The sequence below is a fragment of the Ictidomys tridecemlineatus genome, chromosome 2 (assembly GCF_052094955.1).
Source record: "Ictidomys tridecemlineatus isolate mIctTri1 chromosome 2, mIctTri1.hap1, whole genome shotgun sequence".
NCBI lineage: Eukaryota > Metazoa > Chordata > Mammalia > Rodentia > Sciuridae > Ictidomys > Ictidomys tridecemlineatus.
Genome location: NC_135478.1, coordinates 57,085,965 through 57,109,911, shown reverse-complemented (window position 1 = coordinate 57,109,911; position 23,947 = coordinate 57,085,965). Strand labels below are relative to the sequence as shown.

The 23,947-nt window shown below is 33.6% G+C and overlaps 1 protein-coding gene across 1 annotated transcript; it reads left to right on the top strand.

Moving 5' to 3' along the window:
• Positions 1-14,906: 14,906 nt before the first annotated feature.
• LOC144368092 (uncharacterized) lies at positions 14,907-17,500 on the top strand. The gene has a single exon (XM_078026549.1). The coding sequence runs from the start codon at positions 14,907-14,909 to the stop codon at positions 17,361-17,363; it is 2,457 nt and encodes an 818-aa protein (XP_077882675.1). The 3' UTR covers positions 17,364-17,500.
• The last annotated feature ends 6,447 nt before the right edge of the window (positions 17,501-23,947 follow it).

Here is a 23,947-nt window from a genome sequence, read left to right as displayed (position 1 = left end):
GGATTGGCTAACTTCACTTAGCATTATATTCTTCAACTCCATTCATTTACCTGCAAATGCTGTGATTTTATTCTCTCTTATTGCTGAGTAATATTTTATTGGGTACATATACTACATTTTCTTTATCCATTCATCAACCGAGAGGCATCTAGGTTATTTCCACACTTTAGCTATTGTGAATCTTGCTGCTATAAACATTGATATGGATGTGTCCCTGTAGTATGCTGTTTTTAAGTCCTTTGGTTATAGACCAAGGAGTGGGAAACCTTGGTCAAATGTTGGTTCTATTCCCAGTTTTCCAAGGAGTCTCCATACTGCATTCCATATTGGCTGCATCAATTTGCAGTCCCACCAGCAATGCATGAGTGTGCCTTTTCCCCCACATCGTCATCAACTTGTTTTTTGCCCTTGATTTCTTCTGCTATGCATTGGTTGTTCAATGTTAGATTAGCTTCTGGGTTTTTTTTTGTTATTGTTGTTGTTGTTTGTTTGTTTGTTTTACTTTATCATTGATTTCTAATTGTTTTTCCATTATGATCTGTTAGAATGCATGGTATATTCTCTATTTTTTAAAAATTTTCGTAGAATTCTTTTGTGGCCTAATATATCTTCTATTTGGTGTTGGGGTTGTTGTTCAGTGGTAGATTGTTTGCTTAGCATGTGTGAGGCACTGGCTTAAAATGTTAAGCACCAGTTATAAATAAAATGGATAATCTAAAAATTAAAAAAAAGAATCTACACAGTCTATTTTAGAGATGCAACCATGTGCTGCTAAGAAGAAAGTGTAATCACTTGTTAATGAATGAAATACTCAATATATTTCTTTTAAATCTAAATTGTTGATTGTACTTTTTAGTTTTTTGTATTATTCTTTGGAGGATATATCCTCTGGTGAGAGAGGTCTGCTAAAATTACCTAGTATTATTATGCTATGATCTATTTGATTCTTGAAATTGAGAAGGGTTTGTCTGGTGTGTGTAGATGCTCCATAAATATTAACAAGTGTTATGTCTTGTTGATGTATTATTCGTTTATACAGTATGAGATGTATTTGTTAGTCTCTGCTGATTAATTTTGGCTTGAAGTTAACTTTATCTGTTATGAAGACAGAAACTCCTGCCTGTGTAGGAAATCCATGTGAGTGATATATTCTTTTTCATCCCTTTGTCTTTATTCTGTGGATGTGTTTGCTTATGAGGGGAATCTCTTGGAGACAGCATATCCTTTGATCTTCATTTTTAATCCATTCTGCCATATGTCTTTTAATTGATGACTTTAGTCCACTTACATTCAAGTTTATGATTTAGATATGATATGTATTCTCAGCCACTTGGGTTTATTTCTGTTTTTTAAGTTGAAATAATTTCTCCTTTGATTGATTACTCCTGTAGCATAATTCCTCCCATTGCTGATTTTTGCTTTGTTTTTCATTTTGTCTTCATGGAATATTTTGTTGAGAATGTTGTGTAGTGCAGGCTTTTGAGTTGTGAATTTTTTAAAAACTTTTGTTTATCATGGAAGTTTTTTATTTTATCATCTGAAGCTTAATTTTTCTGGATATAGTATTCTTCATTGAAATCCATTTTTTTTCCCTAAGAATGTGGTACTAATATCCTAGGACCTCCTATCTTTGAATGTCTGGCTTGAAGTCAGCTGAGATCCCAATTTCCCTCCACTCCATATGTAATCTGATATTTTTTCTCCCAGCCCTTAAAATTCTATCCTTATTCTGTAAGTAATTTTCATTATAATGTCTTGGTGTGGGCCTATTCTAATTATATGCATTTAGTGTCCTGTAAACCTCTTCTATATGATTTTCCATTTCATTCTTTAGGGTTGGGAAATTTTCTGATATTATTTTATTGAAAAAATTGTGCATTCTTTTGGTTTATATCTCTTCTCTTTCATTTATTTCAATAAATCTCAAAACTTCCGCTTTTTATGTCATCCCATATGTTTTGGATGTTCTGGTCATGGTTTCTTAATATCTTCTCTGCATAGTTAGCTTCATTTTCAAGATTATGTATTTTGTCTCATTGCCTGAGTTTTTGTCTTCCAAGTGGTCTAGTCTTTTGCTGATTCTTCTATTGAGTTTTTATTTGATTTATTGATTTCTTCACTTTGAGGATTTCTACTGTTTTTTTATTCATTATTATTTTTCTTTCAGAATCTCTGCCTTTTGAAGTGATCTGGAGGGTTGTCTTGAGCATAATGCTCCAACCTCTGGATTGCTGGAGTGAAAGAGGTAATATAATTGGCAGAATTCCTGGAAGCAGTGTTTAGGTTGACTCTTCACTGAACCCTATTGATTTGGAGATTTTAAATCAGCATATTTCCAGGGTCCAAGACTTACTGGTCCAGGCTGAAAGACTATACCCCAAGGATTTCACTTGGATTCCCTTTTTGTGGTGGGGAGCCAACTGTTAGTCCCATACCTCACATGCAGACCCTATAGTTCCTGGTCTTGGATTCAGTCTCCAATTTCTTCCCTCTTGTTGTTCCAAATTCCTTACCAAAAGCATCTCTCTCACTATTATTGTAAGGAGCCAGATTGGAGAGAGAGGTGTCTGGAGGCTGAACATGACCAATAGTCTGTTAAGAGACTACCTCTCTCCATGTTTGATTTTCTCCTGGTCATGTAAGAACACTATATGTCATTCAGTGTGCATGTATTTATTGGGCCTGTATTTCAGGCCAAAGTTGGATTTACTAGGCATTGGTTCTATCTGCTGCTAGCCTCTTTGCTGTGGCTGCAGAATGTTTCCTTATGATGTCCTCTGCATGCTTCTTGGAAGGATAGTAGCTACTCTTCCTCAGCAGGATATTGGATACTACATCTTTCAGGTTTGTTGGACAATGTTGTTGATATCTAAATGCTGTTTCCAGATATGCTTTGGGTCTCCCAAGAACCTATACAGGCTTCTTTAATTCCCTTATCGCTCCATTGTGCTCATGGGGGAACAACTCTGGCTGGTATTTCTAGCCCAGCTGTGGCAGCAGCTATGTTGCCTGGGATTTTTTTTTTTAATTTTTTAAAATATCCAACCCCCTGACTCTCTAAGTCACTCCTCACTTTTTTTTAACCTATCTTGGAAAAGCTGTGTGTCTGCTTTTTTGTTTTCCCACCACAGAGCAGCCAGGAAGGCAACCTCTCTATTCTGCCATCTTGGAAACCTCCCCCACAATAATTCTTTTTATTTGTTATTTTTAGTTATGCATAAAAGTAAAAACTATTTGATCCTTTATACAAGCATGGAATACATCTTATTCTAATTGGGAAACCAATCTTGTGGATGTACACAATGTTGAAATTCACCATGTTGTATCCATATATGTACATAGGAATGTAATCAGATTCATTCTCCTTTATTTCTATCCTACTTTTGTGCGAGCACGGGCGCATTCGGGTTGGGGATTGAACACAGGGCCTTGTGTATGCAAGAAAAGCACTCTACCAACTTAGCTGTATCCCCAGCCCTCTGTCTTCCTTTCTTCATTCTTTGTCTAATCCAATAAACTTCTATTTTTCCCCTCCCCACCCTCCCTTGTTATGGGTTAGCATTCACATATCAGAGAACATTCAATCTTTATTTTTTTAATTGGCTCTTTAATTTAGATGATGGTCTCCAGATGCATCCACTTACAAGCAAATGTCACAAAGTTATTCTTCTTTCTGGTCAAGTTATATTTCATTATTTATATATATATTACAGTTTCTTCAGCTATTCTTCTTTCATTGGACATCTAGGTTGGCTCTGTAGCTTAGCTCTTAGCTATTTTGAATTGTGTTGCTATAAATATTGGTGTTTCTGTGTCAATGTGATAGCTGATTTTTAACTCCTTTGTATATATACCACATAGTGATATAACCAGGTTAAATTCCATTCCAAGTTGTTTTTTTTTTTTTTTTCAGAATATCTATACTACTTTCTGGAGTGGTTGCACCAATGTGCAAAAAAAAAAAAATTGGAACAAAACTGCAAAATTTTGAAAGCTACCTTTGAAATGCTTTATGCTACACTACACATTAGAACAAATTCATAAATATATAGATAATAAACATTCATGTAATTCCATCTACTAGGAATTCTGATGCAGGAGGATTGCAAATTAAAGGCTATCCTTAATAACATAGGTTTCAATTCTTGCTTTTTAGGAAAAAATGACATTTTTTTTGTACAGAAAAGAAAATGTTTTATCTTTTGTATAGTGTTTGAAATTTTAATTGTGATCAAAACCACAAATAAAACTTGCTGTTTCCAACATCTCAAATATACTTAGTTCAAATTGTTATATAATGTCTTTAGAAATTTTACATCTCAAAAAAAATGAAATCTCATGAAAACAAGGTTTATTTATATTGCCTCATCTCAAACACCATTCACCATTTTGTTAAGAAATTTTTTTTAAGTTTAGCTATCTTATTTATATTAGTAGAACAGTTCAGTATTTCTTTTTAAAAATTATTTATTTTTAGTTTTAAGTGGACACAGTATCTTTATTTTATTTTTATATGGTGCTGAATATTGGACCCTGTGCCTCACGCATGCTTGGTGAACAATCTTTTACTGAGCCACAACCCCAGACCCACTTCAGTAGCTTCTAGTGACTTATTTCTTTTAACAAAATCTGCTTTATATTTTTCCTTATTATAGATTTTACAAAATTTTCTACCTTTTTGGACTTGAAAAATATTCTGTAGTTTATATATTCTAAATATTCTTATTTACTCATTTCAAGGAATATTTGGTTTGCTTTGACATGATGTCTCTTTTGAATAATATTTTAACAATTGCAAATGTCTTAATTTGCCGTAAACTTTTGGGTTTACTACCATACTTACTTAGAATTCTATATGCCTAGTGGTCTAACTTGTTGTCAGTATTAACTATTGAATATTGTAGCTTTGTAAGTCAAAAAAGAGCATTGTTCAGATTTGTTTGTGTTTTGAATATTTTTGAGTTATTCATAACAATTTGTAGAATATCTTTTTTATCTTTTTGGGAAAAATAACATTTGGAGTTTAATAGATATTGCATGAACTCCCAGATAACTTTGAGGAGTAGAAATCTTTTAATTTTGCCCTTCAATTCATGAAAGAGACCAAATCAACTTATTGCAAAATATTTATCCATTTTCTGACATCACTTTCACTTTTTAAAAAAATAGTTTTTAGTTGTAGTTGGACATAATATCTTTATTTCTATGTGGTGCTGAGGATTGAATCCAGTGCCTCACAGGTGCAAGGTGGGTACTCTACCACTGAGCTACAATCCCAGACTCACTTTCAATTTTGATTTTAATTTTATTCCATAATATATAGGAAATGTTAATATTTTCATATTTTTAAACTTTTTATAACCGGAGTTCTTCTATCCAGTATAATATTTCATTTGCTATTGAAAACATTACTTTTGTAAATGTAATTTGTTTAAAATAGTTTTTCTGAGTCTTTCTTTTTTTTCTATTTGGTGATTCCCATTTTGTTTGACGTTACAAGAAGCTACAATGTTATTTTGTACTACAATGTTATTTGCTATTTTGTTGTCCAATTTTTTCAATGTTTGCTTTCTATATTAGGGAAGTATGATGTGAGTTACAAGTGTTCATATTGTTATTGTAGTAATGTAGGGGGGGAAAGTTTCCATTTTTAAGTTTAATTAATGTAGTTTGGTAATGGGGATTGAGGCCAAGGGTGCTGAACCACTGCTCCACATCTCTGGTCCTTTTTATATTTTATTTTGAGACATAATTTCCCTAACTTGCTTGGGGCTTTTCTCAGTTGGCAAGACTAGTTTGAACTTTCAATCCTGTGTCAGCTTCCTTAGCTGCTGGGTTTACAGGTGTGTGCCATAGCACCTAGCTACTTTCATCTTCATATAATTTTCTAGTTTACCTGTCACAGTTTTCTATATTAAAAATCTGTTTTATCCCATGTAACCTGTATTTCAAACTATGTTTTGCATGTTATAATTTTGTTATTCCTCTTTTCTTTTGGTTAATGTTGTATGCAGTATTCTCATTTTTTTGCATTTTATTTGTGTTTTTACCCTTAAAGCATTGTATATACTACATACAATAGTATTTTTTAGATTAAATTCTATTAGTCAAGCTTTGTGATTTGATTTGTGTTTTATAATACTGCAGGTACAATCAAACAATTTTCTAAAAGTGAAGAACTTATTACACCTGACAGAGTTTTCTACATTTCTTATAATTGATTGTTCTACTTTTCTTAATCAGTTAATTTGTGGTTCATTGATTTTCAGACTGACATGCTTTGATTTCTTTCCCATATCCCTTTGCATATTGTATGGCTGTTTATTTTGTAACTCACATGAGATTTTATAAAGATTACATTATGGGGCTGGGGTTGTGGCTCAATGGTAGAGTGCTTGCATCACATGTGTGAGGCACTGGGTTCAATTCTCAGCACTGCATATAAATAAATGAATAAAATAAAGTTCTGTTAATACTAAAAAATAATTTTTAAAAAATTTCATTAAATTTACACTGTATTTTGAACTAGTAATAAATTAAATTTGATTTATTATAAAATTTTGTTTTGTTCATATATACTTTCACAATTTTGATAATTTTACAGTTATTTTAATATTGCATATACATTAACAAGTTTATATTGATTTTTATGCTTTTGTCTTTCAAATTGTATTGCCAGATTAAGTGTTTTGTCTTTGAAAGTGATGTTTTTTCCCCAAAGGAACTTTAAAATTTCATGTAATTTGTGTTGCTGTACAGATTTATTTTTCATTATAATGGATTATTTTAGTAGTTTTAGAGGACAGATCTAGTGGTGATGCTCTTTGGAGGCATTTATATATGTTAAAAGTGTTTATTTTTCTTCACTATTTACAGATCAAATATTGTCAAAAGGGTAAAAGAAAAAAAATGCCAACCAAGAACATATATCCAGAAATCCATTCTGTATTGTAAATCTTCCTAAGGAATTGCATAATAATTATATAGGCTTTACATCTTTTTTTGTGACCTCAAGTATTTGTCTTTTTGAATTTGATGGAAGTACTAGAGATTGAACCCTGGGTACTTAACCACTGAGCAACATATCCAAACCTTTTTTTTTTAATTGTTTATTCAGGTTCTCACTTAGTTTTTCTTGATCAGTTGCTGAGGCTGGCTTTGAACTTGTGATTTTCCTGCATCAATCTGCCAAATCATTGGTTTTGCATAGGCATGTACCACCCTGCCCAGCTCTTTGTGAATTTTTAGTCTTTGATGAAAACCTGCTTTGAGTCTTTTCATGTCTCCCCCCACCCCCGCCCCACTGCCAGTTGGAGATAATTGGACTTCTTAGGTTTTGATTTTGGGTTTATACCTCATGTTTATTAAAAAAAAAAACTTTTTTTTTGACATGATTCATGAACTTGGGGCTTACCTTAAACTTATGAAGCTCCTGGCTCAGTCTCCCAAGTTGCTGGGATTATAGCTGTGCAAATTAACCCTTGATCTTAAAATATAAAATTCTTCAAATATAAAATTTTATATTTTTCAAATATAAAATTTCTGCTTGTATCAATAATTTTTCTCTGATTTTTAATCAATTTTTTGTATTCTGGCTTAGCTCACTAAACTTATTTTAAATTTTTATTTTCTATACTTCAGATAATTCATAACTCTCAGTTTTCTAATGTTTAATTCCTGCTGCTTTAGTTTGTTACATTGGTTAAGCCTCGTTTTCATTTATGTGTGTGTGTGTGTGTGTGTGGTGTATTACTTTTAATTGGTTTGTCCATTTGAAAATCAGCCAATGATGGATTTTATAGTCATTTTGGTAAATAGTTTGAATGTTATTAAAAAATAGACAAGAGTGATACATACTGTCAATCCCAGCTTATTTAGAAGCCATACAAGTGTTTCAAGTTTGGGACAAGTTACAACAATTTAGTGACTAACAAGTTTAAAAGGGCTTGTTTCATAACTTAGTGGTACAGTATCCTTGGACTTAATCTCAAAAACCATATATAATAAAAGTTAAAAGTAGACGTTTATGTGAACTTGAAATGCAAATTTTAATTATGTGTCCACAGGAGATTTAATCAACATGTTCAATCGATATCTCCACTGTTTATTGCAAGCATCATTTACAATAGTAAAGTTATGAACTCACCCTATGTGCCAACTGATGATTGATTGAGAAAAATATGGAATTGTTCTTATTAGTTGTAAAAAAAATCTTGTCATTTATTGTGAAATAAAGCAGATCAAGAAAATTCAGTTGCAGAAGCATCTGAGTTTGGAACCAACTCAGATGAGTAAATTGATGTTCCCAGGCACTGTGTTTGGTGTAGTGTTGTACTACATCTACAGTATTTTATTTTAATGGGCATAAGAAGGTTGAGAGTTGTGTTGGACCACATGAGTGTAGCCAAATGATTATTATAAGAAATAATACAGGTTTTCATTCACTGGATATATATATATATATATATATATATATATATATATACTCAAAAATACTATGATATAACTAGCAATACATAAAGTTTAATTTGTCAATGAAATACGTCAGTAAATAACAAAAATTTAAAAAATCCAAAGCAAGTCATTTACCTTGATCCTCATGTGTTGGGTGTCATCTGTGTAATACAGATATAGGCTATGCCATGTTTTTAATTGTCTCTCAAACTTGTTTTTATTGTGAATTTTCTCAAGACATGTATTTTTCCAATTAAAAATATTGTCCATATATAGTTTTAAAGAGTCCATAGACCTCTGTTGAATATATTTTGTCATCTAAATATCTATTTTCTCCAGGACCCTTATCATGAAAGATAGAAACCAGTTTTTAGAGAGTCCCCAAGAAAGTTATATATGTTTGCATTTATTTTACATTTCCCTTTTTTCACTGAGAGAAGAGTAGGTAGATTTTTTCCTAATTGTGCAGTGCTATATTACAAAGAAGGAAAGACTATGTTTGACAAGTAACACAGTATCCCTCCCTAGAGAGGGAAATTATGTTATACTCCTTAGTAATGGACTCATCTTGTTTACCATTTTTGGGAAGCCATCCATGGACTGTGCTAGAACTAAAACATTGTTGAAGCCATTAGGCAATGAAGTCTGGGGGTGGGGTGTGGTATGGTGTAAAATTTTTCTTGTTTCAACAGGGCCTTAGAGCCACCAAAGCAGTGGGGGAAATTTAATGGGATTCAAATTATACCCTATTTTGGGGCAGTTAGATCCACGTAATCCAAACCAAAATATAAGAATTCATATTTCTGTTCTTTTTAAACATTAAAAGGGTTAAAATCCGCTTGCTTCATGCATGGCCTAAACTCACCTTTTATTCAAAGCTTGGTAGAATCAGTTTGTACTGAGGCCCTGTCCTCTACTGATTGGGTTACCCTGGTGAAAGATTTCCTTTTAAGATGTGAATATTTGTTGTGTAAATCTAATTGGATGGAATTTTGTTCTGAGCAGGCAGAGATAAACAGAATGCATGGAGTATATATCACTTTAGAATAATTGACTGGGCAGGATCATTTGTGATTTGGAGCAACAATTAAATTATGATTTACAAACTAATACTCAGATAAGTGTATGTGCAAGAAGGGAACGAAGGTAATTACCTACTAAGACAGGGGAAAAAATTGGATTTTAGCCAGATCTGGCTATCTCACTCTCCTCAAAGTCCTTGACTGCATTACATGGTTTTGTGATTTTCAATTACTCATTAAGGTGGAACATGAGTCTTAAATTTGGTTGGATCAGAGCCTTCTATTATTGTAACCTCCTTTTCTATCCAATAGCATAGTTGGCTCTGGCAATCTTCCAACGTTTTTAAAATAGCTTTTGCTTATTTTCCTAGTCAAGTAGGAAGTCATCATTCTCATGATAATGTTGTTCAGTTTGGTCTTGTAACTTCATTTATTTTTTGAAGAAATTGTATGTGCTCAACCAGTAGCCACAGCAATGGCAGTTTTTACTGATTGCTCAAGTTCAGGAAAAGCAGATTTCTGTAGCAGTGCTCATACTGAGATAATACAGACAACATAAACTACTCAACAGTGAGCAGAACTTCAAACCCTCATATGCTTTACTTCATTTTACTAATGGGCCAGTTAGTGTTTTATAGTGATAGTGTATATATTGTGGGAGTTCCTAAACATTTTGAAACAGCTAGTATTGTAGATATACCACCAAAAGCATCATTTCATTTGTTTCATACTTTACAAAAGACAATTCAAATGCATCAAAAATCTTCATTGGCCATATCAGAGCACATTCTATAGAAGCTTCCAGATCCTTTAGCATCAGTTAATGATAATATTGAAAAGCTTATTGCTGCTTGTCAACAAATATCTTTATTTGATTTTGTAGAAGCCTCACACATTTTACATCATCAGAATGCTTCTAGTTTACATTAAAAAAATCTGTAGGGAAGAAGCTTATCAAGTTGTTTGCCAGTATTCATAATGTGTTATACATATTCTGGCTTCATCAACAGGGGATAATCCCCATTCTTTCTTTTTTTTTTTTTTGGAGTAAATGCTTTTTAATTTTAAGGTGCATATTAAAAGGAAGTGAGTTTTTCCTGACTTCTACAATATTTATTAGCAGATCTGATTCATTAGCAGATTTGTAGGTCCTACTTCAAACTTTTTTTTTTATTTTATTTTTTTATTATATAATATAATTTATTTTTTATTTATTTTTTTTCTTTTTTTTTATTGGTTGTTCACAACATTACAAAGCTCTTGACATATCATACTTCGAACAATAGTTTCAAGTGAGTTATGAACTCCCATTTTTACCCCAAATACAGATTGCAGAATCACATAGGTTACACATTCACATTTTTACATAATGCCATACTAGTGACTGATGTATTCTGCTACCTTTCCTATCCTCTACTATCCCCCTCCCCCCATCTTCTCTTTCTATCCCATCTACTGTAATTCATTTCTCTCCTTATTTTTCTTCCAATTCCCCTCACAACCTCTTTTATGTAGTGTTTTATAACAATGAGGGTCTCTTTCCATTTCCATGCAATTCCACTTTTCTCTCTCTTTCCCTCCCATCTCGTGCCTCTGTTTAATGTCAGTCTTTTCTTCCTGCTCTTCCTCCCTACTCTATTCTTAGTTGCTCTCATTATATCAAAGAAGACATTTGGTATTTGTTTTTTAGGGATTGGCTAGCTTCACTGAGCATAATCTGCTCTAATGCCATCCATTTCCCTGCAAATTCCATGATTTTGTCATTTTTTAGTGCTGTGTAATACTCCATAGTGTATAAATGCCACATTTTTTTAATCCATTCATCCATTGAAGGGCATCTGGGTTGGTTCCACAGTCTAGCTATTGTGAATTGTGCTGCTGTGAACATCGATGTGGCAGTATCCCTGTAGTACGCTCTTTTAAGGTCTTCAGGGAATAGACCAAGAAGGGCAATAACTGGGTCAAATGGTGGTTCCATTCCTAGCTTTCCCAGGAATCTCCATACTGCTTTCCAAATTGGCCGAACCAATTTGCAGTCCCACCAGCAATGTATAAGAGTACCCTTTTCCCCACATCCTCGCCAGCACTTGTTATTATTTGACTTCATAATGGCTGCCAATCTTACTGGAGTGAGATGGTATGTTAGGGTAGTTTTAATTTGCATTTCTCTGACTGCTAGAGATGGTGAGCATTTTTTCATGTATCTGTTGATTGATTGTATGTCCTCCTCTGAGAAGATAATCCCCATTCTTTATTGCCAAATCAGCTATGTCAAATGTATGTAACACATGCTTCAATTTGGAAAAAATTATTATGTTCATATTATTGTGAATACTTGTTCTTAATTTATCTTTGCCTCTGCAAAGATAAATTCAACATATTATTTTTCATTGCCTATGGGCTTTTGCAGCATTACACTGTCATTCACAGACTAAAACTGATAATGCTTTAGCTTCAACTAGTTCTTCTTTCAAGTTTTGTCACCAATTTCATGTTAATTATAAAACAGGCATTCCTTATAATCCTCAAGATCAAGCCATTGTAGAGTGGACTCACTTATTTATTAAGCTACAATTACACAAAAAGGGGGGATAAGACCCCACTAAATAACCTTAATCATGATTTTTTTTTGGTTATAAATTTTTAAAATTGTGATTCTGAAGGCCATAGTGCTGCTGAGACAAGTCTTCCACTGTAACAGGTCTGTTGGTCCTAGTTTGGTGGAAAGATTTACAAACAGGATAGTTCAGAGGACCAGATTCAGTGATAATAAGGGGTAGAGATCATGTTTGTGTTTTCCCAGAAGGTTCATTTTGTCCTATTTGGGTACTGAAACGTGCCATCAAACATGGACCTAGAGCCAATATTCAAATGACTAAAATTTAAACCAGAGATGTCAATCCTCACCCCCGCAGGAATAGGAAGGTAATATGGAGGAAAAGGATGAGCATGGATGGCCCTGCCATGCAAACACTCAAACTGCCAGTGTGTAAGCAATTGAAGAATCTTATCCAAAAGACTGAGCAAATGGTTCAACAAAAAGGAGATATTAAATCTCCAACCACAATGTTTGTGGTCATGATAACTCTAATGAACTGTCAAGGGATGTGGGGTCCATGTAGAAACTCATTGGACCTATTTTCCATGTCCACCTGTAGTACACATGGTGGTGTGGACTGGAGAATCCATCCCAATATTTACTAATGATTCTGATATGATGGGATGTTTTACAGATATTCACATTACACCCATCCATGTAACTGGATTTCATTATATTGGCTACAATGAGCAGTTACCTATATGTGGGTTCCATGATAAACATGCTGGCTGTTTAAAACTATCTTTTGAGGGAAAGAGTATATGGGGGACCTAGACCAGCTAATCATGCTGGCCCATGGGACTTAAGATTATATGTCAGGACAGTTATTAAAATAGTACGTTCTCATAACAAGCCAGTCATTTCCATGGAACATTTACCAATACCTTACTGCTCCAATTGTTCTGCAATAGAATTTTGTACCTTTCCTAAATGAATGAAATGTGCAAATGTCATGCCAGTACAACATAAAGTTTCTAGAAATAGTGATTATATTTTTGGATTGGTCTCCAAGAATTGGCAGAGGACATCCCTGTAAGGATGCCATGACTCATGGCAGTTTTATTGGTAATGTTCTAGCTTCCAGTGGAGTTGGTATTTTAAAAGATCTCTGGTGTTTAATTGCAGCCTGAGATTTTCTACATTATATAAATGGCCCTCTGCCTGACTTTGTAGGCTAGAATTGCAAATAGGTTTTATCCTATGGCCTGTGAGACTGTATTCAATCTCCTTATGCTTTAAACCTTGAAATATGTTTCAACATATTATGCATCATGTATTATTGGAATCATATGTTTGCTACTAGTTCTTTTTTGTATCATGATAATAAGTTGTTGGGCCCTCAGAACAAGGATCCAGGACCCTTAAATAACTGCCCATCATTTACATTTAAAAAATAAATAAGGGGGATATGCAGAAAACCACCTGTGAGCTGTGTGGGAACTAAAACAACATTGAAGCCATTAGGTAGGAAAGTCTTGTGTCTGGAAATCCCAGCAGAAATCCTGCTGTTTTGAGAATGTGTGGCTTATGTGGCTTCCTACATAGCTCCGTTACAGTTCAGAACAGCATCAGTGATGGGCATGACCCATTAAGAGCAAAACAAACTGCCTACCCTCACCCATATCCTATTATTGTGTGAAGAAGATAGTACAAAGACAAGAATCCTCCCACACTGAAATCTTAATACCTATGAATTCCCTTTGATCTATACTGCTATAAATACAGCAAGTGGTGGCTCTATCTTTGTTGGGTGCCACCCCCTTATGTTTGGCTTAACCCATCATTGAAGCAACTTTGTAAAACATTTCTTCTCTTTTGTGTGTATATCATGGTTTTACTTTCATAGGTTTTATTTCTCAGCTCACCCATCCCTCCAACAGAAACACCCATGTGGGATGTGAGCAAGAACATGTACTCTGATATGGTTTTGGTAGTTCTCACAATGTAATTTTGTCTGTACACTTTTACTTAGTTTATGTATTTCTAGAGTAATGATGGCATTGTATTTATTAAACTGTTCTCCTGCAGATGTCCCGACAGTGCTATAATTTCATATGGTACATTTGCAAAATATATTCACCTCAGTCTATTAAGTAATACCAATTTTATTTATATTTATTTCAGCCATGACTTCTCATCTTACTGAAGAATTTTCACCAGAGCAGGGCATAACATATTTATTACAAAAAGTAATAAAGGGAAGATATGGGAATTGCAACCTTGACTATTTACCACCAAGAAAATTATGGGAAACTATAAGTGAGAGTGAAGTTCAAAAATCATATTATAAGGGACAAAACCAATTATCAGTGACTGTTCATAATGAAAATTTTACTGGTAACAGATATCAAGAACAATTAATATCTCAGAAAATACTGCAATTTATGCTTGTTACTTTTCAAGAACTCTTTATGTCCTTAAGAATAAATCCACAGCAATTTTGGAAGCATATATTTTCTCTGAAAGAAAATATGGAAAATCTGAGAAGACATCTAGTCCATGCTTCAATTTTTAACTTGACCAATTTCAAATGCAGCTTTGAGTTAAACTTCCTTTGGAACATTTTTATAGACAAGAAATTTAAAACTAAAGGACTATCTTCTAAATGTGATTATTTTGAGAGTTTCTTTACAAAGTGTCCATTAGTAGACAATAAACAGATAATTCCTTCATGTGCTGAAGCACACAATTTTAACACTTGTGGGATTGTCCCTACTTACCCACTATTGTTTAATGAAAATTCAGATACAGATTTCTGGAAAACTTTCTACATATATATTGAAACAAGTAAAATCTTTAGCCAGGTCTCTACCCCAGGTTATTACCAGCATATGTATATTGCTGATAAAAATTATGAATATGAAGAGCCTCATAGAAAGTTTATCATTGGTAACAATGCCACAAAACATCTGTATACTCATTTTCCAAAGATGTTTTGCAAAGATAAAAAGCATGGTAGTTTTTCTCTTCAGTGCTTAAAACTTGTTACCGATCCAAATATTCATAAGCAAGACAAATCTTACAAATATGAGACATATGAAACAGCTCTTAATCCACTTGCAGTCCTCATTCAATATAAGAAAATTTGTACTGGGAAAGAACCCCAAAACTTTAAAAGTTGTATCAAAGTATCTGATTGCTCAACCCTTAGTAAATACCACATATACTACAGCAGTGATAAACCCTGCATGTTTAAAGAATATGACAAAACTTTTAATCAGAAATCGCTACCTGTCAAGCATCAGAGCATCCATGCCCAAGAGAAGCCCTGTAATTGTAAAGCAAGTCTCAAGTTTAACAATTTCTCAACCATTTCTCAATCCTTGAGATGTCATAACAGTGACAAATTCTGCAAATGTAAAGAATGTGGCCAAGCTTTTAATCAAAGCTCAGTTGTTGTATGCCAGAAAATTGATGTTAATGAGAGCTCTGAGAAATGTAAAGAAACTTCCAAAGCCTTACAACAAAATTCAACCCTTACTCCAAACCAAAGGGATCATTCTGGGGAGAAGACTTACAAATGTGAAGTATGTGGCAAAGCTTTTAATCGAAGATCTCTTGTTATTCAACACCAGAAAATTCATACTGGAGAGAAACCATACAAATGTAAAGAAATTGACAAAGTTTTTAATGAAAGATTACTGCTAACTGAACATCACAGAAAACATACTGGAGGGAAGCCCTACAAATGTAAAGAATGTAACAATGCTTTTAATCGAAAATCAGACCTTACTAAACACCAGAAAATTCATACTGAAAAGAAGCCCTACAAATGTAAAGAATGTAGCAAAGGTTTTAATCGAAAATCAGATCTTAATAAACACCAGAAAGTTCATACTGGAGAGAAGCCCTACAGATGTAAAGAATGTGGCAAATGTTTTATTCAGAGATCAATACTTACATATCACCTGAGAGTTCATACTGGAGAGAAGCCCTACACATGTAAAGAATGTGGCAAAACTTTCAGGCACTATTCAAGCATTTTCAAACACCTGAGAATTCATACTGGGGAGAAGCCCTACAAATGTGAACAATGTGGCAAATCATTTAATCAAAAATATAATCTTGTTCAACACCAGATAATCCATACTGGAGAGAAACCATATAAATGTAAAGAATGTGGCAAAGGTTTTAATTATAGATCAGTGCTTATTGAACACCATAGAATTCATACTGGAGAGAATCCCTACAAATGTAAAGAATGTGGCAAAGCTTTTAGGCGTCATTCCAGCATTATCAAACACCTGAGAAGTCATAGTGGAAAGAAGCCCTACAAATGTGAACAATGTGGCAAATGTTTTAGTCAGAAATCAAATCTGGTACAACACCAGAGAATTCATAATGGCGAGAAACCATACAAATGTGAAGAATGTGCCAAAGCTTTTAGTCAAAGATCACTACTTAATGATCACCGTAGAATTCATACTGGAGAAAATCCCTACAAATGTAAAGACTGTGGCAAGGCTTTTAGGCAATATTCATGCATCTTCCAACACCAGAAAATTCATACTGGAGAGAAGCCCTACAAATGTAAAGAATGTGGCAAAGCTTTTAAGCAAAATTCAGCATTTACTAATCACCAGAGAATCCACACTGGAGATAAGCCCTACAAATGTAAAGAATGTGGCATGGCTTTTGCCCGAAGATCAGCACTTACTAGACACCACAGCATTCATACTGCAGAAAAGCCCTACAAATGTAAAGAATGTGGCAAAGCTTTTAAGCATATTTCAGCATTTACTAATCACCAGAGAATCCACACTGGAGAGAAGCCCTACAAATGTAAAGAATGTGGCAAAGCTTTTAGGCATCATTCAAGCATTATCAAACATCGTAGAATTCATACTGGAGAAAAACCCTACAAATGTAGAGAATGTGGCAAATCTTTTAGGCATCACTCAAGCATTATCAAACACCAGAGAATGCATACTGGAGAGACACCCTACAAATGTGAACAATGTGGCAAAACATTTAATCAGAAATCAAACCTTGTTCGACACCAGAGAATTCATACTGGAGAGAAGCCGTACAAATGTAAAGAATGTGACAAATCTTTCAGTGAAAGGTCTGTGCTTGTGGAACACCACAGAATTCATACTGGACATAATCCCTACAAATGTAAAGAATGTGATAAATCCTTTAGGCATCGTTCAAGCTTTATCAAACACCGGAGGATTCATACTGGAGAGAAGCCCTACATATGTAAAGAATGTGACAAAACTTTTAATCAAAAATCAGGCCTTGTTCAACACCAGAGAATTCATACTAGAGAGACTAAATACGTTTAAAAATTGTTTGAAATGACAACATTTTAAATGAAAGGTTCTTGCTTACTGACCATAGGAGAGTTTATACTGGACAGAAGATCTATGAATGAAAACAATGTGGATGAACTATTAACAAAAGATCAGTCTTTCAATATCTCTAATGAACATAGATGCAAAAATCCTCAATAAAATTCTGTCAAATCGAATACAAAAACATATCAATAAGATTGTGCACTATGATCAAGTGGGATTCATTCCAGGGATGCAAGGTTAGTTCAACACATGGGAATCAATAAATGTAATTCATCACATCAATAGATTTAATGATAAGAATCATATTATCATCTCTATAGATGCAGGGAAAAAAACATTTGACAAAATACAACACCCTTTTAGGTTCAAACACATTTGTAAAGGCTATCTATGCTAAGCTTCAGGCCTACATCATTCTAAATGTAGAAAAATTGAAGGCATTCCCTCTAAAATCTGGAACAAGACAGGGATGCCCTCTCTCACCACTTCTATTCAACATAGTTCTTGAAACACTGACCAGAGCAATTAGACAAAAGAAATTAAAGGAATAACTAAAGGACAAGAAGAACTTAAACTAGCACTATTTGCTGATGATATGATTTTATACCTTGAAGACCCAAAGAACTCCACCAGAAAACTTCTAGAACTAGTAAATTAATTCAGAAAAATAGCAGGATATAAAATCAACACCCATAAATCAAAGGCATTCCTGTATATCAGAAACAAATCCTCTGAGAAGGACATGAGGAAAACTACCCCATTGACAATAGCCTCAAATAAAATAAGATACTTGGGAATCAACAAAAGAGGTTCAAGATCTATACAATGGAAACTACAGAACCCTAAAGAGAGAAATAGAAGAAGACCTTACATGGAAAGATCTACCTTGCTCATGGATAGGCAGAATTAATATTATCAAAATGACCATTCTACCAAAAGCACTATACAGCTTCAATAAAATTCTGATCAAAATCCCAATGGCATTTCTCATAGAAATAGAAAATGCAATCCTGAAATTCATCTGGAAAAATAAGAGACCTAGAATAGCTAAAGCAATCCTAAGCAAGAAGAGTGAAGCAGGTGGTATTGCTATACCAGACCTTAAATTATACTACCGAGCAATAGTAACAAATTGCATAGTACTGGCTCCAAAACAGGCTGGTAGAGCAATGGTACAGAATAGAGGACATAGAGACTAACTCACAAAATTAAAATTATCTTATATTAGACAAAGATGCCAAAAAATGCACTGTAGAAAAGATAGTATCTTTAACAAATGGTGCTGGGAAAACTGGAAATCCATATGCAACAAAATGAAACTGAACCCCTGTCTCTCACTATGCACAGAACTTAACTCAAAATGGACCAAGGACCTAGGAATTAAACCAGAGACTCTGCATCTAATAGAATAAAAAGTAGATCCTAATCTTCATCACGTGGGATTAGACCCCAACTTCCTTAATGAGACTCCTATAGCACAAGAATGAAAACCAAGAATCAATGAATAGGATGGATTCAAACTAAAAATGTTTTTCTCAGCAAAAGAAACAATCTGAGGTGAACAGAGAGCCTACATTCTGGGAACAAATTTTTACCCCTCACACATCAGATAGAGCACTAATCTCTAGGATATAATAAAGAATTCAAGAAGTTAAGCACCAAAACAAAAACAAGAAAAAAAGCCCATCAATAAGTTCGCCAAGGACCTGAACAGACACTTCTCAGAAGAGGATATACAATCAATCAACAAATCTATGAAAATATGCTCATCATTTCTAGCAATCAGAGAAATGCAAATCAAAACTATTCTAAGATATCATCTCACTGTAGTTAGAATTGCACCTATCATGAAAACAAACAACAACAAGTGTTGGTGAGAATTTAGAGAAAAAGGTACACTCATACACTGCTGGTGGGACTGCAAATTGGTGCAGCCAATTTGGAAAGCCCTATGGAGATTCCTTGGAGATGTGGGAATGGAACCACCATTTGACCTAGCTATTCCTCTTCTTGGACTATACCCAAAGGACTTAAAAATAGCATACTAAAGGGACACAGCCACTTCAATGTTTATAGCAGCACAATTCACAGTAGCTAAACTGTGGAGCCAACCTAGATGTCCTTCAGTGGATGAATGGATAAAAAGATGTGGCATTGATACACAATGGAATATTACTCAGCATTTAAAAAATCATAGCATTTTCAGGTAAATGGATGGCATTGGAGAAGATAATGTTAGTGAAGTCAGCCAACCCCATCCCCCAGAAAAAGCAAATGCTGGATGGGTGGCTCATAGTGCAGTAGTGAGGGAGAGCATGGGAGGATTAGATTAATTCTAGATAGGGAAGAGGGGTGGAAGGGATTAGCAAGGATGGTGGAATGTAATTGTCATCATTATACAAAGTACATGTATGAAGACTTGAATCGGATGTCAACATACCTTTTATACAAATGGAGATATGAAAAATTTTGGTATATATGTGTATTAAGAATTGTAATGCCAGTTAAAAGAACATGTATATTGGCATAAATTGGTGAGAACATACTTTGTATAGAGATACAAAAATTGTGCTATATATGTGTCATAAGGAGTGTAATGCAAAAAAATAAATCAGTTTTTATTAATCTCTGGAGAATTCATACTGGAGAAAAGCCCTACAAATTTAAAGAACATGGCAAAGCTTTTAGAAGTTGTTCAAACATCAAACTCCTGAAATTTCATACTACAGAGAAGCACTACACATGTAGCAAAAGTTCAAAGATCGCTTATTAAATATCAGAATTTGTAGGGGAGATAAGCTCTATAAATGAGAATATTGTTCAAATACATTTTGGATGATTCAACTTTATACCATATCAGAAGAATCAGCAGAGAAATTTTACCTTTACTAATTAAAAATAAATAAAAATAATAAAGAGAAAAATCTCCAGCAGTTGTTCACATCTTACTCAGCCCCTGAGAATTCATACTGGTGAGAGTTGGTACAAGTGGAAAGAATGAAACAAATTTTTCTCCATTTCCAAAACTTTACCAAACACAAGGGAATTCATAGTGCATAGAAACTCTAAAAAACATTTTAAAAATAAGCCTATATTCAAATTGAAACTTTCTTCATCTAAAACCTCATTCTGTATTAAATATCAAAGACATTTTTCCCAAAATATATGCCTATATATAGATAACACCAAAATATTTACCACAAATACAAAACCTTGAAAAATATTAAAAGTAAAGTCTTATCAAGTCCTTATATTTTGATTGACTTAAGAATTTTTATGAGAAGGCATTTAAGTATAGAAAGTGGGAAATTGCATTTAAGTTTTGTTTAAAATTTATATAGCATTAGCTAATGTGGTAGAAATAATTAAATCCTCATAGTTTTCATACTGTACTGTGGATATTTCATTTCTGATTGAGAAAAAATTAATCATAAATTAAAGATGATTAAGTGTCTTCATTTCTGGAAATTTGAGTAAACCTATTTTTTATGCTCTATTAAATCAGAGGAAGACCTATCCCAATAATTTTTAATCTGTATATTTTTTTGAGATTTTATAATGTTAACTTTTTTTCTTTTTTTGTAATGTGGACAGAACTCAGGGTAGCTTAGCCATTAAGTGATGTCCCCAGTCTTCAATTTTTTTTTTGAGGCACATTTCCTTAGGGCCTTGGTAAGTTGCTGAGGCTGCTCTTGAAACCTCGACTATCTTTCCTGAAGCCTCCTTGATCACTGCAGTAATAGACATCTGCCATCATACCCTGGTATGTATAAATTTTTAGTATAATTATGTTATTGTGGAATTTGTTACTAAATAAAAGTGAATGTTAGCTTGCTAATCCGTGTCATGTATTGAATCATGTTACTGTCTTGGCATTCCATTTTACCAAAGATTCTATATAACCGTAAAACATACTAAATAGTGACATAACATCTCCACCAATTATTCTAGAAAACTTAAACTCACTTATTTGGGGAATACAATTTGTATAAGTCAGATTGTTATGCATTTCTACTGCTTGTCATTATGGAAAAATGAAGGATATAGAGGCCACTGCATGTCTGGAGAGTCACACATCCTCCTAATAAGAGGGATTATGAATACCCCAGAAACTAGGAGTCACCAATTTGTATTCTGTGGAAAGGAGGGTCACTGATGCTTTCACTGGTATCTATGTACTCTGTAGTGCACTAGCTCATTTTGGCAATTGGAATGTCTGGTAACCAAAAATACTGAATAAAGCGTGCAATTCTTCATGAAGTCTATAAGAACAAACTCAGAATATTGACTGGATTAACTTTAGAAAGAGAGCCCAATATGATACTACCTGTTTGGTCTTAGACAGGCACAAGGGAAGGAACTCTAACCAATAACATGTAAAATAATGGTTGTAACACAAGAGATAGATATGCATAGAATAATTGAAACTCCTGCATAATTTGTTTTGCTGGATTTTTTATATTCAGATATATTTTATTCTACTTATAATTTGTAATGCTTATTATGTTTTTAGAGTATAAGATACATGGCATGGCATGAGCTCACAAAGCTTCTATACAATTTAATTCTAATAGGTCTGGATTATTATTGTTGTTGTTACTTTCAGGTCTTACAGGCACAGGAACACATGCTACCACACAAAAACAAAATTCTTATTCAAATAATCCACTGGACTATGTATGAGTCTTGTTTGAAAAGTAAAATCACTAAAATTTATCCTATATTTTCTCCATGTGTTAATCCTTTGGTCAACAAAACCCTCAGGAATATTAATTAAATTTAAATTGATTGAGAAATAAAAGTAATGCAAAAAAGTATTGAGAATCTTTGAAACAGAAATAATGGTTGTGGTTCTTGATTATTATTTTCAGCTACATAATTGTCACAGCTATGCTTCTCTCCAAAGGATATGGTTCTACCTTTTTTTGTTAATCTCTACCCCTTGTCATCCTGCACAGGAAACTTTAAAAAATAATTTACATGTAAGAAGCCAAGCATTAAAGAAGCCAATCCCATTAAACCAAATCTCAAATGTTCTCTGTGATAAGTGGATGCTGGTCTGTATTGAGGGTGGACTGGTGAGAATGAGAGAACTTTGGGTAAAGGGGAGGGAGAAATGGGGAGGGGTATGGAGTTAGGAACGATGGTGGAATGAGATGATCATCATTACCCTAGGTATATGTATGACTGCATATGTGGTTTGACTCTACATCATGTAACAAAGAAATGAAAATTTGTGCTCTATTTGTGTACAATGAATTGAAAAAGATTCTTCTACGATGTGTAACTAATTAGAACAAATAAAGAATCAAAAAAGATGTATTCTAAATATGATGAGTGTGTGATTTCAGAGAGAGTTAGTATAACTTCCAGAAACCATAATAAGATGTTTAGTTTGAAGGAACATCTGCATTATATTGCCTTGATTTATTAGAGGCATTTTCCCAGCAGTGAAGAAAAAGCAAAAAACATCTTTATCATTATTGGTTTAAAAAGTATCCCATTCTATTTAGTTAATGAACATCTTATTTAAAAAAATTTTAAAAACCATAGTTTCCAAGAAAAAAAATAAAAATAGAGAAAAGAAAACATGAAAGATTTTCACAGTCCATGTGCCTGCCATGACCTTTGCACTTCCTTGATGAAACATTTTAATAATGCTGTGAAGTGTACTTGAGGGGATCACTAGATTACACAGATTTTTAGAATAGAGTTTTCTGAGTTCTAACTTTTAAGTATCCTTACTGGGAAGATTTTAAAGTCATGGCCATCGAGAAGATGATGTGGCTGGCATTTCCCAGTTAGGGCTCTGAAAATCTACCTTGACAGTTACCAGCTAGTTGGCTTCAGGTGTTGATGTTTCCCTGATTTGTAAGTGCATTTTCTTCTCTTGTATGCCTATCAATTTTACCTTTTTTCCTTGATTCCATATTATCACTAAATTAAATTGTATCTCATGTTAAGGTAGTGTCTTTAAGTTTCTCTTGGATCTGATCTTCCAAATTGAGTATGTCCACATGTATGTAATTACATACTCATGCTTGTATTATACAATTAAAGAGTATTTTTAGCATGTCTGTCACCTCAAATATTTTTTATTTGATGAGGAGAAAATTGAGAATGCTTTCTTTCCTTTGAATGCATAATGCATTATCAATAGCTATAGTTACCCTACTATATATTTGTCCCTCTCTGACCTCTGGTTTTATGTCTTTCCATATGCTTTTTTTCTCCTTTCCATGTTACCAACATGATTCTATACAGTATGATATGATATGTAGCAAAGTTTGTAGTCACATCAGACTGATGGCACCCATTGATTTTGGACTTTCAGCCTTCAAAATTCTTAGTTACTTTTTTTAAATTATAAAGTAAGCACTCGGGTATTTTCTTATAGCAATAGAAAATGGACTTTTACAGTGTCATTCAACATTATAAGAATTGTTTTGTACTTATCTGTAAGATTAGACTGTATATTTACCTGCCTAGCTGTTTATGGGTTAAGATACTCTGTTTAATCGTTTTATTTAAGCTTGATGGCTCTATTAGCATTTCTTAAGGAGGTTTTTTTT

What these genes read in the sequence shown, in the direction of transcription:
- LOC144368092 (XM_078026549.1), top strand. Translation starts at nt 14,907, where the DNA reads ATGTATATTGCTGATAAAAATTATGAATATGAAGAGCCTCATAGAAAG.